This window comes from Gossypium arboreum, chromosome 6 (genome assembly GCF_025698485.1).
Source record: "Gossypium arboreum isolate Shixiya-1 chromosome 6, ASM2569848v2, whole genome shotgun sequence".
In the NCBI taxonomy this organism is placed as follows: Eukaryota; Viridiplantae; Streptophyta; class Magnoliopsida; order Malvales; family Malvaceae; genus Gossypium; species Gossypium arboreum.
The window spans coordinates 134,494,341-134,511,393 of record NC_069075.1 but is presented as its reverse complement, the minus strand read 5'-3'; the positions used below and the strand labels follow the sequence as shown (position 1 = coordinate 134,511,393).

Genomic DNA, 17,053 nt, shown 5'->3' with positions numbered 1-17,053 from the left:
CTTGTTAAGTTATAATTATTTTAGTGTTATTTAAGTATAAAGATTTTTTAATGAATTTTCAATTTGTTGAAAAATATTTATTTTATTGTTTTTAGTGCATTTGATGTATTATATTTTTAAATTTTGTTTTTATATAAAAATGAATACGGGCGGGTTGGACCTAGATTTAGCATTTTTAATTTGAGTCGGGCTTGGACAAATTTTTTTGAATTGGACCTTAACTTAAAAATCAAGACTAAATTTTATATCAACTCGACCCACGACCAAACCTACTTAAAACCAAGTAGTTTGTGGTTAAGAAGAGTTTAAAAGAAAATTAAGAAATAAAGGATGGCGAATAACAATATAATTATATAAATTTCAGTTATGTAATTATAAATATTTTAATTAATTACTTATTTATTTTGTAGGATTGTGTTAGAAAATACTTGAACATAAGGTTATTATTGTAACTAGAAAAGTTAATAATGTGGAAGGAAAAATTTGAAGTGATATTTGTTGAATCTCACCTCACAGGTATTATTCCAAACACTAATTATAATTACTTTCATATAAAAAGCTATGAAATATAGGAAGAGTCTCAAAGTCAAATCATTCATTTAAACTACATAAAAATTAATATAATTATGCCGTGATTGGTGTTGAAGTCAAACATAAAAATATGTGTTTGAGGACTTGAGTGATTCGCAAGTAATTTCCAATTTCAATTTATAACGATAATGTTATGTAGAGATCAATTGGAATGCTATAAAAAATGTGGTTGTTATACATTTATGCTAATATACTTTTATAGAAAGATAATTATTGTAAGTTTACTATAAAATTTGTATAGTGAATTTTTGACCAATAATAAGAGTGAGAATTATGTTTAAAAAAAATGAAAATCAAATCAGCAAAATTAATAAACGTAGAATGTAGAGTAGGTGTATGTATTGTTGCCTTTTTTTTTTTTAAACAAAAGCAGGACATCTTGATTAAATCGATGCGACAATGTTTAACAAATGGAAATAAAAATAAAAAACAACCAAATAAAATACAAACGCTAGGACTTAAAAAGAAAACATCAAAAGAAAAGCATAGATTCTAACCGCACTTGAGCTTTCCTCACCCAAAAACCAAAATATCAAGAAACTCAAAAGCTTCCAAATTCACCTTTGTCACATCCGTTGCTAGCTACAGTCGGTGGCAGAAGCATCCGACAGTAAACAAGCCGATGGTAAGCACCCTATCCGTTGGGATCCATTCCAATCCTCTGTCTCTTGCCATCATCACCCTTAGGCCTGACCTATCCACCACATCACCTTCAGGGACACTTTTCATCGTTTGTCTTCTACAAGAAGATAACGACCAGGGTCCCCTTCGCTGAATAGAATCATGTCAAAGGGAGGATCCGTGCGCATCTAGCTGTTGTTTGAGTTGCCCCTCGAGCAAACTGACATTTTCACATTGATACATATAGAGCTCTCTTAATACCACACATCTCTTGTGACAAATGAATGATGAGAGACCCCAACTTCAGCAAGATCCACCACCATCTGTTCGCTCCCAATCTGCCCTCGTTTCACTCCAAGACGAAAGCATCCAATCCGTGTCCACTCTTCAATCTAGTGGAAACATCTTTGGTGATTTGAAGTCCACTAGACCCACCATGGCGCTTAACAACAAGGCTTTTCCTGTAACCCATCCTTTTGTCGTCTGACGCTACCTCTCACATACTTGCCCCTAACTCGATTTCCTCCTCCCCTTTGCTGAAATTGATATGCCACTCGTCAACTTCCCCACCCTCTATGGATAGAGCCGCCAAAGCCACCACTATAACCACTCAACAAATCGTCGAACCACGACGTTACCCTCTTTCTCCTAAATGCTTGGAAAACTGAAAAAACTAAACAGAAATTCAAACTACCCTGCTATAGAAGCAGACATAAGTAGACATAATCGTGCCATAAAAGCAGACAAAACCGTTGTAAGAAAATTTTAATGGAGAAACGTTTCTTCCATGGGCAAAAAGTGCATGAAAGCCTAAAATTTTTTAATTATGTTTTGACTCTCCTGTTGGATGTCTTTATCCACCATTTGTCTCTCTCTATTATTCAAGTTCAAAACTCTAAAAATAGAAACGGAAGGAACAAATTCTTCATTTGAAAACGCATAAAGGAACTATAAGCAAAAGGTGACTAACGACATCAGCAAAGACACTTACGCTTGCCTTTGTGGCGATTAACTCCTCTATTTCTTGTACATTCTTTTATATGATTAATTATAAAGTTTATAAATCTAACAAGTTCAATTAATCAATGAGTTATCAATTTAAATTAATTAATTTATCATGAGTTACTAAATTCAAGTAATCAATTTATAAGTTTATAATATTCCAAATTCATAATGAATATTTAATTAGAGAATTTAATAGTTTATTGAATTGATATCTTTAATTTCTTTTCACAAGAAAGTTAATCATTTTAATTAAAATCATTATCAATTAATAAATGATAATTAATAGACTTACTTATATGAAATAACTATAATTTTATTTAAACGTTTAAACCATACGATGTTATAGAGAACTAATTTAATAAATAACATACTTCAAATTTCTCGATATTATTGTTATAAATGAAAATCTGTTAAAGAGGGTTAAAAATTAATTCTTCTAAAACTGTTATAACGAGTATCTATATTTATACGATAATGTAATTTCACTTTTAGAGTATGTAAGGACAAAATAAGCTTAAACTCACTTGCAGTCTTTTCTTATCTTAAGTGTGTTTTTCTTCTTAATTGTTTAAAAATAAATAAAAGAAAATGAGAAGAAGAGCATGAATGATGAAACCCCATGTCATGTGCAGTCATCAATATGGAGATGAAGTCGCTTATGAATGAAGGCAGGCAAAGCAGGATTGCAAAGACCCGGAAGGGGCCAAGAAATGGTAAAGAATAATATCATATAAGCTTTATTTTTTAATTCTAAAATTAAAATTATTGTTTACATCGAATTTTAATTTTTTAAATTGGATTTTAAAAAGAGCGGGTCAGTGAAATCATAAAAGCTGGACACATACGTGGCAGCAAAGCAGAAAAGTTTTCCATTGTTCCAATAGCTGTCAGCTTTAACAAAAAACCGGCATTAACTGATCCCGCCCACCTGTCGTCTTTTAGCAATTATTATTTTTTTAAAAGTTTTATAAATCATTAAAAGAAAAAGAAAAAGAAAAATTTTAATATTTAATAATTACTTTAACTTTTAGTAAAAATATTAACTTGATTTCATTTTATTGAAGATTTAAATAAATTATTTTTATAAAGAAATTAGATATTCAAATTATTATATTTATCTTTAATCCAACACTATTTATTTTGATAAAAGAGTATAATTATATTCGATATTTATATTTATTAATTTATTAAATAATTTTCTAACATAAATTCAATACTTATAAATTTTAACAGTAAAAATTCAATATTTAATTTTTCAACACTTAAATTTATACTTTATCAAACACTCCTTTAATTGTAAAATTACTAAAATTTAGTATTTAAATATTATTTTAAGAGTATTTTAAATTTTTATATTAAATCTAAAATAAATTAATATGATGATATTTGAAACCAAAACATCAAGTTTCCACTAATTCAAATTTATCATTTTAACTAAAGTCGTGTTTGATTTTTATATAATTTTAAATAATACATAAAACTTTTATATATTAAACTTATAATTGAGATGGTGTTACTAGTCGAACTGGTTATCAATTAAATATTGGGACACAACTAAAAATATTCTTTTACAAAATAAATTATATTATTATGAGCATTATATATATATATATAAAATAAAATAAAATAAAACTCATAAATGATGAGATTTGAGCCTAAAACATTATGGTTTCCAAACCTTTAATTTTTATCATTTCAACACTTTATTTAATTTTTATACAACCTTTTAAAATTTATAGTTTACATAAATTCTTTTCACGCACAAGTTCATTTTTAATTAAGTTGATGTTATGAGTTAATCAAAAATTTAGTTAGAAACTGATTAAAGTGTTCATCCTTTACTCAATATTGTATTATTTAGCAAATTTAGATTTTGTAGATTTAAATATCCAATAGATGATTGAAAATGTTAATTTTACATTTTAGCATACTCAAATGTCTCGCTAATTATGATGTTTAATTCAAATTCAAATTCAAATTCAAATTAAAATTTGTATCAATCCTTAGATAATTTATGGATTTGAATTTTTAAGTACAGATTTAGATTTGGATAATCCAAACATGTAGATATTCAACATGTTGTCATCCCTAGATAATGAAAAAGAAAAAGAAGTCGGCTGCAAAATATATTAATTTTAGGAAATAGTGATATTTTCTAGTGGTTGAATGATTTTGTGTTAAATATTTTATGTTTGTCAAAATTTTTGAAATCATTTTTCTAAAAGTTATTCTTATTAAAACAAACACATCATAAATATATTTGATACAAAATATTATAATAACATTTCTTTCAGACAATCAAAATTTATTTTATAATAATTAATAATATATATAAACTCATTAATAAATAATGACTAATTAAAATTTAATTTAAATTATATATACTATATTATGATAGTGGATAGCGGCACATTAAAATTAGAATAGATAAATGAAACAAAACATGGTTTAAAAAATTATCATATTTGTATAATTAAATATTCATATTTTATACTATAAAATATTTATAAATTTTAATATATATTTATTATTAGAATTTTAATATAAATATAAATATAAATATGTTTCAATACTATATTAACAATATTTCGAAATTATTGTTAAAATTTATGATTAAAATAAAATAAAACATTTAATAATTTAATAATATTTATTATATAAATAAATATAATTAATTAAATATGTTTGTTTAATAATATTCAATGTTATAATATTTGATATTAATATTTTTAAAAATAAAGATAAAAATGATTAATAATATAATAATAGTAAATTTAATTGAAAATCAAATTTTATATAAAAGTAAAATTATTTCAGAGTGAATTTTTTTCAAAAATAATTTAAGCTTTTAAAATAGTAAATTAGTTTACAAAATAAAAAAATATTTTTATTAATCTGTAAATCAATTTCCATTTTCTTAATAAAAAACATAAAAGTTAAAAATATGCATATATGTTTCGTAAGATAAACGTAGATTAGTTTAAATTTCAAACTTTTAAGAATTCTATCGCTTTCCTTTTTCGCTGTTGAGTCAGCTTTTTTTCTTTTCTTCTAACCGTTGTATGATTTTATGGTTATACCTAACAAAGAAAAAACCATGTAAATGATAATCAATATATTTCTAAAAGAAACAAAATTTTAACACTTAAATTTTTTTATTAAATTATTTAGAGTGGTATTATGAAATCAAAAATTTCATTTAATAATTATATAAAAGAAAAAATATTTTAATAGATCTAAATTTATTAAAAATTTTAATAGTATTAACAATTAAATTTAAAAATAAATAGATTAAATTTTTAAAAATACAAGTAGGATTTTAAATTTAAAATGCACAAAAATTATAAGGATTTAAAGCATAATTTACGTTTTCTTAAAAATTTAAAAGTTATATTTATAATTTCAATTGCAAATAATATATCGTTATAACAAAATCAATTATGACAAAGCACAACGCCACATGAGAATTAAAATAAAATAAAATATTTAAAAATACATGTGATTTATTTATATTAGGTATTTCTTGGCTAATGCATATTCATTTAATTTTCTTAAAGTTTTAGATATTTTTTAATTAAGAAAAATTATGGATAATTTTGAATTTTATATATAAAAAAACAACGACGTCTACAGCAGCAGAGAATAACAAATGAAAGCGGCATCAAAAAATAAATAACTGAAAGTTCATGGGTACAACTGCAAAACCGAAGAACTAAAATCCCTACTTTTGAAAATCTCGCGAAATTTCCAAGCCCCCTCACCCTATAAATACATAGCTCGAGTAAAGCTAGGTTTGCCCAACTAAACAGCCAAACACGGCTTTTTAGAAATAATAAAAAAAGTTCTCATTTCTTTTTTTGCACGCTTCCTCTCCCTTCTGCAAACCCCTTAAAAAATGGCGACATCTTCTAGACGAACGAGCGGTCCGGTTCTCCGATCCCTCTCCCCATCCGGCCGCTTCTGTTCTCACTACGCTTCTCAGTCTTCATCTTCTTCCTCTTCCTCTGCTTTTGCCTTTTCGAGTTCAAGCTTTTCTTCACGCTCTTCAACTTTCTTTAATCAACACAGATCTATCTCTCCGCCACGTGTCAATATGTACAACCACTCTTCATCGGCGCCATCTGTGCGTTTCTCGCTGGATAACCGCCCGATCTCGCCGAACCGTTCGATAGCCACCATCCGTAGAAACACCGATGCGGTGCAGAATTTAGAGAAGCGACAGCAGAAGAGGACTTGTATGTGTTCCCCAACGACGCATCCGGGATCCTTCCGTTGCAGTCTTCATAAAGGTTTCAATAATTCGAATGCGGTGTCGAGTTACGCACCAAGCAATCGGCTCAACGCGCGTAGATCTGCGATGACAAACTCGCTGGTGAGGATTGGTGGAGTCGAAGGAGATCTGGTTAAGAGAGCTTTGTCGGCTTTGATTAGGCCTTCCTCTCACCAGCAGCGTCGCCGAGCAGCGTTCCAGCCGAGGCCGAGCCGGCTTTCCGTGATGTCTAAAGCGGAGGATTTATGAAGATTCCTTTTGCGGTATGTGTAATCTTCTAATGCTTTTTGGTTAAGTCTCCAAGATTTTCCGGTGATAGGGGATCGAGCTTCGGAGTAACGCCGGATGGTAGCGTTGCAGTCAGATTTCGGCGTAGAGGTTGGAGATCTGGACGAAGGATTCGGGACGGATATGATTTTTAGTGTACTCCGGGTGACCGAAACCGTAAAATCCGAGGAACAAATTATCATATAGTTTGTTGGTGTAAATACATATATTTGCAGGCAATGGTAAATTTGAGGAGCTTTTGGACAGAAAAAGAACCCTAAATTCCCTTAAAATCTAATCTAATTCAATCTAACCAGACTGTAACTCTAATCTCAAAAGCCCAGGCCAGTTCTCAATTTTGACTGGTTTATCATCTCCCTCAATTGGTTTGATAACCAAACACCATTCCATTCCATTCCAGCGCAGTTGTTTTCTTTTCCGTGATCCATTTCTGTTGACGTTTTCCGTTTACCGTTTCTCCATTTTCCATTTTCCATTTTCCATTTTCCATTTAAGCAGTTTGTTCCGTTTCTTCTTTTTCTCTGTTGACTCGTCTCGTTCATCCGTTTCGTCTGTCTCTCTTTTTTTTTTTTTTCATTAGTATTTTTTTAATGGTGTTTTAAAATGATTTTATTTGATCGTCTTGCAGGTATTTGAAATGGACAACTCCTAATCATGAGTGGTTGGGTTTTAGTTGGAGGCACGCAAGGGAGAATTGAACTGAATGATTTATTAGGCCTTGAACTCTAAGATAACCCTTACCCGTTTGCTAAATTTGATGGAAATTAAGGGAAAGATATGGAAACCATAAATATGATGGGATTAAAGAACAAACCGAAATAAAAGAAAACAGAAATGACAAAAAAATAAATTAATTTCATTAGAGTAGACAATAATAAATTAGAAATGTTTATATCCCACAAAAGAGTTGAGTTGATATTGGTGTTGGTAACATGATGAAATTTGATTGATTTTGTAGAAACAAAAAGTAGGATTAAAATGATTTTAAGATTCTCATGTGAAGTTGTTTTAGTGAAGACTAAAAACATAAATTAGATATTCGATTAAATACATCAATCGAATCCATAATCTCATCAATAGAAACATCACTTTAATTGTACACATTAAAGACAACAAAATGAACCTCTCCAGGAATATCCCTCAACAACTAATCTTCAGTCCTGCCCTGTTCTCTTATTTTTTTAATTCACAATCCCCACAATTATTTTATTTAAAACATTTAATATTTTAAATGTATTTGATAATGATTTTAAATTTTATATTTATATAAAATTTTTAATAAAAATATTGAATAAGATAAATAGGTAGGTGATTATCATATAATTTAAAAATATTAAGTTGAATTTTTAATTAAAATAAATGAGATATTTAAATTACATATTTATCTTTCATCTAAAATTAGAGAAAATTATATAAAATATTATATTGATAGATTAAAATTAAAAGAAATAGTCTTTTAAAAATTAATATTTATTTTATCAAAAACATAATTGTATTTTATACTTATATTTATTAATTTACCAAATATTTTTAAGAAAAATTTAACCCTTATAAAATTCGGGTGTGTTTGATAAACTGAAATTTAAGTGTTAAATTTTAATACTAAATTTTATAAGTGCTGAATTTATATTAAAAATTTGTTTAGTCAATTAGTAAATGTAAGTACTGAATATAATTTTATTATTTGATAAAATTAAATACTTATTTTTAAAATATTATTAATTTTTAAATTTTAGTCTTATTAATCTAATATTTTATATTATTTTGGATGGTTTTAGATAAAAATAAATAAATATGATAACTTAAATATGTGAATGATTAAAAATGATAATTTATTTTAATTTTGTAATAAAATAAAATCAACACTTTTTATTTCAAGAGAAGTTGGCAAAGAAGGCGACATAGGCAACGAGTGGAGGGAACCATCAGAGCGAAAATATAGGAAGTAAAAACAAGAAATAATAGTGGAAAGATTGTGGGGGATGAGATGATTTTAGATTTCAGGTTAAAGAAGATAGTGTTATTATTATATTAATTGGTTGGAAAATCAAATTTTGTCATTCATTTTAACAAATGCTTAGTATGAATTTGTTTTAAGTGATCTGTAATGAAATTTGATTTCGTCTTTAACATCATTATCCAATTAATTGTCTTTCATAAATCCTCTTTGTTATTATTTTGATTTGAATAAATAATCCAATTTTACTATAAAAACTTAAATTAAACATAATCCATTTTACAATGGAAAGTTAAATTCAAACTTATATAAGCTTAAAATGATAAGCATAGGAAATATTTGAGAGAATGAGGAAGAAAAATAGCGCTGATTGAGAAAGTTGAAAGGAAAAGTGTGGACTTTGAGAAAAGGAAGTTGTGAAAATATATTAAATTTTAACAAATTTTAAATATATAATTTTTGAGTATTTTATATATTTTATAAACTTTAATAAATTTTTTATTTTTAATTTTAATTTATATTTTCTTAAATTTAAGAATCACTATAAATTTTGGATAATGGGTAAATATTAAGGGTTAAATTTTTTTCAAAAGAAAGATTAAATTAACAAAATGGGTAAATATTGAAGGCTACTTTTGTTATTATACCAGGCCATATCAACATTTTGTTTGGTAATAAAACCCATTTTAATGGTAAAGTGACTAAAATTGATAACTTATCTAATAAAAGTGACTAAAATAACAAAATTTTGAAATGAGTGACCAAAATAGAAACTTGAGTAAATTCGGATGACTAAATAGGTAGTTTGCCCTTGATATTATTGTGGAGATTGACATGATAAAATGGGGCAAATTACCAATAAAAGCCCCGTTTTTTTAAAATTTACCGAAATGGGCCAGTCGAATTATTAACCGAAATGGGCGGTTTTTACAAAACGCCCACATCACTTTCGTTGTCGAGGAAGAACGCTTCTCAAGGAAGCGCTTTGACGTGATGTAAAACGCTTCCTTGAGGTGTGCTTTACGTCACGTGGCAAAGCGCTTCCTTGAGGAAGCGCTTCCGTGTTTTATTAGGGTTTTTGCAATTAGGGTTAGGGTTTTGAGAATTTTGGGTTTTTAAATTTAAGGGTTTTAAGGAAAAAATTAAATAAATTAAGGTTTAGTGTTTGTTAATTAAATTAATTACTAATTTTAAAAAATTAGATTATGATTTAGTGTTTATGATTTTTAAGGAAAAAATTAAATAAATTAGGGTTTAGGGTTACTTGAGTAAATTAATTATAAATTTTTAAAAAAATTAGATTAAGATTTTAGGATTTTAGGGTATTTAAGAAAAAAAATCAAATAAATTAGGGTTTGGGGTTTAGGATAACTTAATTAAATTATTTGTTAATCTAAAAAAGCTTCTACGTGGACGCTCTTTTGCTACAGTAGTCTCTGAAAAAATAAATTTGAGAAGACGTGTCTGCGCAAATAGTGTCAAAAACGCTTCAAGCAGGATGCATTGTCAGCAAAAGTAATGAAAAAAGCTCCCACGTGAATGCTCTTTTGCTACAGTAGTATCTGAAAAAATAATTTTGAGAAGACGTGTCTTTTGCTTACGATATGGTCACATGACCTCAAACCTGGCCGAATGTATAAATTTTGTTCTGAAAGGAACACGTCATTTACCGATAACATCAGTTGTGCAAGAGACATATTTTCATTTAGTGGCACTATTTCCGAAACGAGCAGCGAGTTATGCAGGCCAAATGCAGGGAGGCCATGTATGGTGCGCAAAGGTATTGCAAGAAATTAACAAGGCGAAGGCACGGGCGAACACTATGCACATAGTTTGTCACGATCGAGACAACTTATGGTTTCGTGTGACAGAGTTTGACAAATCGCACCAAGGTATTACTGGCGGGCAATATCGTGTACACTTAAGAAATAGGACTTGCGATTGTGGGAGGTTTGATGCACTTCGTTATCCATGCGCTCATGTAATTGCAGCTTGTCAAAATCTTCGTCTGGATCCCATGAGCTATGTCGATGACGTGTACAAATTGGAATACATGTACAACGTATGGAGACACATATTCCCACCGGTCCCAGATGAGCGTAAGTGGCCCTCTGTATCGCTTGCTCCGTTTAAGCTGTTACCGGATAGAGAGTTGCGGCGTAAACTAAAGGGTCGACCTTGCTCGACTAGAATACGCAACAATATGGATATCCGAGAAACAACAAATCAACAGAAGTTATGTGGATGGTGTAGGAACCCAGGCCATACAAGTAGATCATGTCCGAATCGCAATAGTTGATAGTTGTTGTAATTGTCAATATGTTGTATTATTTATATTTTATTACATGAAATAATATAAAAATATTCAAAATATTACTTTATTTAAAATAATTTTCATTTTATTAAAAATATAAAAGTAATTATAATTACTTTATTTAAAACAACCTTTTATATTATCACATGAAATAATATAAAAATATTCAAAATGTTGCCTTATTTAAAATAATTTCTATTTTATTAAAAATATAAAAGTAAATTACAATTACTTTATTTAAAACAACCTTTTATCTAATTACATGAAATAATATAAAAATATTCAAAATGTTGCCTTATTTAAAATAATTTCTATTTTATTACAAATATAAAAGTAAATTATAATTACTTTATTTAAAACAACCTTTTATCTAATTACATGAAATAATATAAAAATATTCAAAATGTTGCCTTATTTAAAATAATTTCCATTTTATTAAAAAATATAAAAGTAAATTACAATTACTTTATTTAAAACAACCTTTTATCTAATTATATGAAATAATATAAAAAGATTCAAAATGTTTGTACAAATATATTAAAATAAAAATCAATGTCCGTGCCGATCGAATTTAGTGCCACATGGAGGTCGTGAGATTCTGCGTTGGATTCCTCCTTTGTCCAACTTTCCATGGGTGTTGTGCTTGCTCGGTGAGGATTCTGGTTGTGGGTGTTGGGAGGATGACCCGCCTTGATAGAATAGTGATTGTGGAGGTGTTTGCATCATTAATGGCGGAGGTGTTTGAAACCCATAAGGTGATGGGGATTGGTAAAAAGAAGAGCTCCCCGACGGCCCCTCCTGCGATCCCTCGTGCGACGGCTGCCTATAGATCAGCAGTCCACTCAGAGTAATCGGAAATGGAGATGAACCGGGCCATGCATTCCAACCTGCCATAGGACTAGAAAAAGGAAACATATAAGGGCTAGGATACATAAAAGGGCTAGGATACGTACCTGGCATCATCTGAAGAGGCTGTGCTGTGGGTATTGACGGTTGAACTATTGGGCCTGGTGACTGTGTAGGTCCTGTTGCTGGGCCGGGTAATTGTGTGGGTGTTGTTGATGGGCCTGCGTCGTCGTCCCTTCTTCTAGGATTTAAAGGGCCACGTCGTTCCCTTTGGACACGCAATTGCCGCTGCCTCTCTTCTTCTGACAGTAAATATGGCTTGCCATGGATCCTAAACCATGGCATATATTTCGGCACGCACGCCAACTCTGGAACGATGATCGGTTCCCGAGTAGGTATATAATCATACCGATCTTCCCACATTTGGATATAGTGTGACCAGAATCTCAGCCAATCTGTATGCAATTGCCGTAAGTCGATTTTGTGATGATCATCCAACACCTCAGGTGCCACAGGAATCGGTTGTCAGAATCCAAATTGCCGTAATACTCTGTCTGATTGGTGCATCTGTACAATAGCAAAGTTGACCAATAGGACCTTCACGTGCCAAGCGTTCGGATTTTGTAAGTATTCATCCAGAATTACTACCCGAATTGCCGGATCCTCGTATGGTGTCCATTGAAACTATATAAAAATGATGGAAATATTAGTTAAATAAAAAAATACTAAATACTAAATACTAAATACTAAATATGAATCCACTATTTTATTATGTATGTTTATATATATTTTTAGTACTTACTTGTGCTTCCGATCGTTGATCTAATAGAAGCCGTACATCTTCAAGACAGGTAGGTAATCGAGCATAACTTGCCGAATGGTTCCACCTAATTAAATAAATTTTTAGCATACGATTATATTTTAAATCTACGTAATAATTGTAAAATCTAATATAAAATTTACCTCGTTATGAGTGGGAATGTATATGGGTGATCCACTCGAGGACGTAAAAATGGAAAGCGAAACCGTGCCCATGATTGCAGTAGTGATAGGCAACCTCCGATTTTCGCTTTATTCGATCGCGTAGCCCCGTACATCTCCCGGTACAGTGTTGCCAACACGGCAGACCCCTAATTAAATTCACCAACTGCTCTAAAATCAACGAGTTTCAGCAGCCATCTCAGATGTACAAGGTTTCGTGACAAGTCCGGCATCAGATAACCTCCAATTATTTGAAGAATGTATGCTCGAGCATATTGAATTTTTTCTAGTTCGGTAGAATCATCATCCGGCTCCGGAAATGTGTCTCGTAACCAGCCCATCTCTATCCGACCTTCGTTAATATTGTCCGGAATAGCACCCAAAAGCTCGTAGCATACCGCTCCCCAATCAGCAGAATGAACGGACCCGGATCGCGTCCCGTCCAAACAATCCTAATTGCAAATGCACATCTTCCAAAGTGATAGTGCACTCTCCACATGGAAGATGAAATGTGTGCGTCTCAGGTCTCCACCTTTCTATCAACGCACTAATAAGTTTCGGGTCCAACTTGCACCCCCAGCCTATCATCGCCACGTGCCAAAAACCCGCTTCCCGTAGGTAATCCTCTATCAACGGTGATGGAGGACCAGTCATGTTACGGATATAGCATTGCAATATCCGATCTACAGACTTTTATAAGAAATAATAAAATAAAAATTATTTAAATTTGCATAAATGACAAAAATCTTAAATAATATTTAAATATTAAATTTAACACTTACCATTTGCATTTGTTCAACGGATATGTGTTTATCATCGAAGCGAATTAATTCACCAGCCATTGCTAACACGATCAAATTTTTTATTTTAAAAATAAATCTAGAAAAAAATTAGAGCTTTTTGAAAAATTAACGAGAGTTTTGAGGGAATTTAAGAGAAATTTGAGAGATTTGAGAGGAATTTGAGAGAATATTGAAAGATTGAAGATTGAAAGGATTTAAGTGTGAAAAAAATGAAAGGGGTGGGGGGTTTTATAGTTTTTTTTTTGGGACCGTTGGGGGGTGTTACCAACGGTCAAAAAAGTAGCCGTTGCTACTATTCAAACAAGGTGAAAACGCTTCCTCAAGGAAGCGCTTTGCCTCGTGACGAAAGCGCCCCAAGGAAGCGCTTTCATCGCGTAAACAAAGCGCCTTGAGGAAGCGCTTCTCGCTTCCCCGACAATGCGCTAACATGGACGCGTTTTGTAAAAACTGGCCCATTCCGGTTAATAATTTCTGACCTGGCACATTTCGATAAATTTAAAAAAATCGGGGCTTTTATTGGTAATTTGCCTGATAAAATAACATTGCAAAATTTTACTTATTTAGGCACACTCTACTGATTTTTTTTTATTTTTTATTTTACTTCGACACATTTATAATTTTATTGGTTTTAAAAAAATACAAAAAAAATCCAACGTAATCTCTAAGCATACAAGTTTACATGATTAAAATTATTTTGATTATTTTTATATAACAATAATATTATACAACAGAGGCAAAGCTAGAAAAAATTTTTAGGGGGGTCGATGAAATTTTAATTTTCTATAGTTTATATATTTATAATTTGTAAAGGATTAAATCAAATTTTTATAATTTTAGGGGGGGCCAAAGTGAAATTTTACCTTTACTAATTTAAAATTTTTAAAAAATTTAAAGGGCCAAAAATATAATTTTATATTTTAGGGCGGCCGGGGCCCATGCCAGCCCCCGCTAGCTACACCCCTGTTATACAAGTAGTTGGGACAGACAATGGTGGTGACTCATATTGTGGATGGTGTAAATAGTCATTAAATATAGTAGTTTATCTGAGTTGGGATGATGTTTGAGTTAAAAGTAAGTTGCAGAGTTGATCTTGTTCTCTTCAAATATAGGAAAAGAGGGTATTTTTAAATGAAGAAGGATCTGAAGTGACTCCCTCATTGTATGATACTCGAAGAGTCCTATTTAAACTTAGGTCAGAGTTTATTCCAAATGTATCCCATTTTGACCATTTTCGAGTTTGGGAAGTTAGAAGCACTAATACGATCGGATCAGATGTGACAATGGTCCTTGATGGCATCGCAACGATGCTTACTTTGGTAATACTCTTTTCATGGCATAAGTTGTTCATGCATGAAAGGCATAAGGGGTATCCAAGTGTAGGGTATAACAATTAGCCCTTAGTTAAAGTTAATTTTAAAAGTGAGTTTGTTGCTTGGACTATCTATAGTGGGATTAATAATTACTCATGTTTTTTTCAAAATTTTAAAATGGAGGTATTAATGGGTCTAATTTGACTTTTGACGTGGCATAATTTAGTTGGCCAATAGTTACGCCGCTTTAAGTCCTTTTTCCTTTCATTTTTCTTTCACTTCCCAAGTCCAAATCTTTTTCTATTAAAGTGTATTTTAGATGCTCATGGGTTACTCTAGCCATAAAACCTTGGATCTCTCAGTAATTTCTTTAACCCTTAATTCCTTTTGTGGCAAGGTTAAACTGTTGGATATGCTCTTACAAACCTTTCCTCTTTTTTGGTGTTGAACAACATAGACGGTTTTTATACAACAATATTGGCCGAGTGCTAACCTTCAACTGGTGATCCAATTAATCAAATCTATTTATGGACCTTGTTGGGAGCTTTAAGTACCAACTTTTAGCATGCTTTCATAATGTTAAGGAAAATGTCTTGAACTTAAGAACATCGGAGGCTCCTACATTCCTCATATAACTTTTATTTTGATGCAAATGATCCTTTAGATATTTTATTCCCTTGTATGTCTCTTAAAAATGTCTCTTTCAAGGGTTTCAAGGAAATTGAGACTAGCTTTATAACAACAAAGGTAATCAGTGGACTGTTAGCATAGTGGATTGATGAAGCCTCTCTTGGCTTCGTCAATATTTTCAGCATTTATATTTCTCTCCTTAATGCCTCCATTTGTTGTTTGAGAGGGGAGCCTGCTGGTGCTATGCCGACCTTTTCTAGATTATATTCTACATCTTTCATCCTGGTTAGATGGTTCGTTTGCTCAACAACTAATAAAGTTGCATCTTCATGCCCTACTGTCATATTCTTTTTTTGGATTGCTTGTTATGCCCTAAAATATAGGAGATTAATTGAAATAATTAACTAAGTAATGATCTAAACTTGATGGTTAAGTAGATAGTGTACACCCTAGAGGTCCTAGGTTCTATCCACTCTTCTCCCATTTTTTTGCTTTTTATTTTCAACAAACTAGGATGAAAAATCACACTATAATAAATATTATTCGGAGTAAAGCTATTAAAAAATGGGCAGTAACCTAATGGTTAAACACTTGCTCTTTCCTCTTACTAACCCAGGTTTGAACCACCCCATCCCAAGACTCTTTCAATTACACTAGAGAAAATTACCATGCAAACCCTCAAAGTTTAAAAACCTAGCTATTTAGTCCATTTTCCGTAATTACACTAGAATTATGTTTCTTTTTCCATTCCACTTAGAATTTCTCTTCTCTCTTCTTATTTCTTCTATATTTCTTTTCCATCCTCTTATTTGCATCAAATTTTCTCTACATTGCTAAAATTATTTTTGTTCTTAATGTCAAATCAATCCCCAATAAATTGATTCTTTATCGATTGTTGAATTCATCATTGATAGCCTTTGTAATTCCATCAAGTTCAAACCCATTTCAAGTGTATTGGACCAGATTTGAATGCAAGGAATGTCGTTCGAGATCTCAATGACAAATGTATGTTCTTTTACAAGCAAATCGGAGCAAACCGTGCCTCAAAATAGGGCCACATTGTCTCCTACATGGCCATGTGCCCTACGCTAGTTCGTAAACCATATGACCAAGACCCTTTCACACGACCGTGTCCCTCTTGTAGGTTAATTTTACATTTGCCACACGACCATAACCTATTACACGACCCAACCACATGATTGTGTACCCTTTCCACATTGCTTATAGTATCCCACATGGCTTGGCCATACGACCATATACCCCCTATTTACAATTTTGCCTAGAAATTTCTGTTATGTTCACTTTAATTCCTACTTGATCCCTAAATTGTTCCTAGAAGTTTTTGTGCATTTAATTGATCTTTGCATTAGTTTTTATACAGAAATCCATGGTTTATATGGCTAAATTGTTATTGTTATAATGTGTTTATTGATATTG

At 30.9% G+C, this 17,053-nt stretch overlaps 2 protein-coding genes across 2 annotated transcripts; both read left to right on the top strand.

Annotated features, from left to right (window-relative positions):
- Positions 1–5,984: 5,984 nt before the first annotated feature.
- LOC108474385 (uncharacterized) lies at positions 5,985–8,936 on the top strand. The gene is made up of 2 exons (XM_017776290.2): positions 5,985–6,750; positions 7,404–8,936. Exon 1 carries the CDS (start codon positions 6,113–6,115, stop codon positions 6,734–6,736), a length of 624 nt encoding a protein of 207 aa, XP_017631779.1. The 5' UTR covers positions 5,985–6,112; the 3' UTR covers positions 6,737–6,750; positions 7,404–8,936.
- Positions 8,937–10,482: 1,546 nt separating this feature from the next.
- On the top strand, positions 10,483–11,031 carry LOC128293837 (uncharacterized). Its single transcript, XM_053029388.1, has one exon. The coding sequence runs from the start codon at positions 10,483–10,485 to the stop codon at positions 11,029–11,031; it is 549 nt and encodes a 182-aa protein (XP_052885348.1).
- The last annotated feature ends 6,022 nt before the right edge of the window (positions 11,032–17,053 follow it).

What these genes read in the sequence shown, in the direction of transcription:
- LOC108474385 (XM_017776290.2), top strand. Translation starts at nt 6,113, where the DNA reads ATGGCGACATCTTCTAGACGAACGAGCGGTCCGGTTCTCCGATCCCTC.
- LOC128293837 (XM_053029388.1), top strand. Translation starts at nt 10,483, where the DNA reads ATGCAGGGAGGCCATGTATGGTGCGCAAAGGTATTGCAAGAAATTAAC.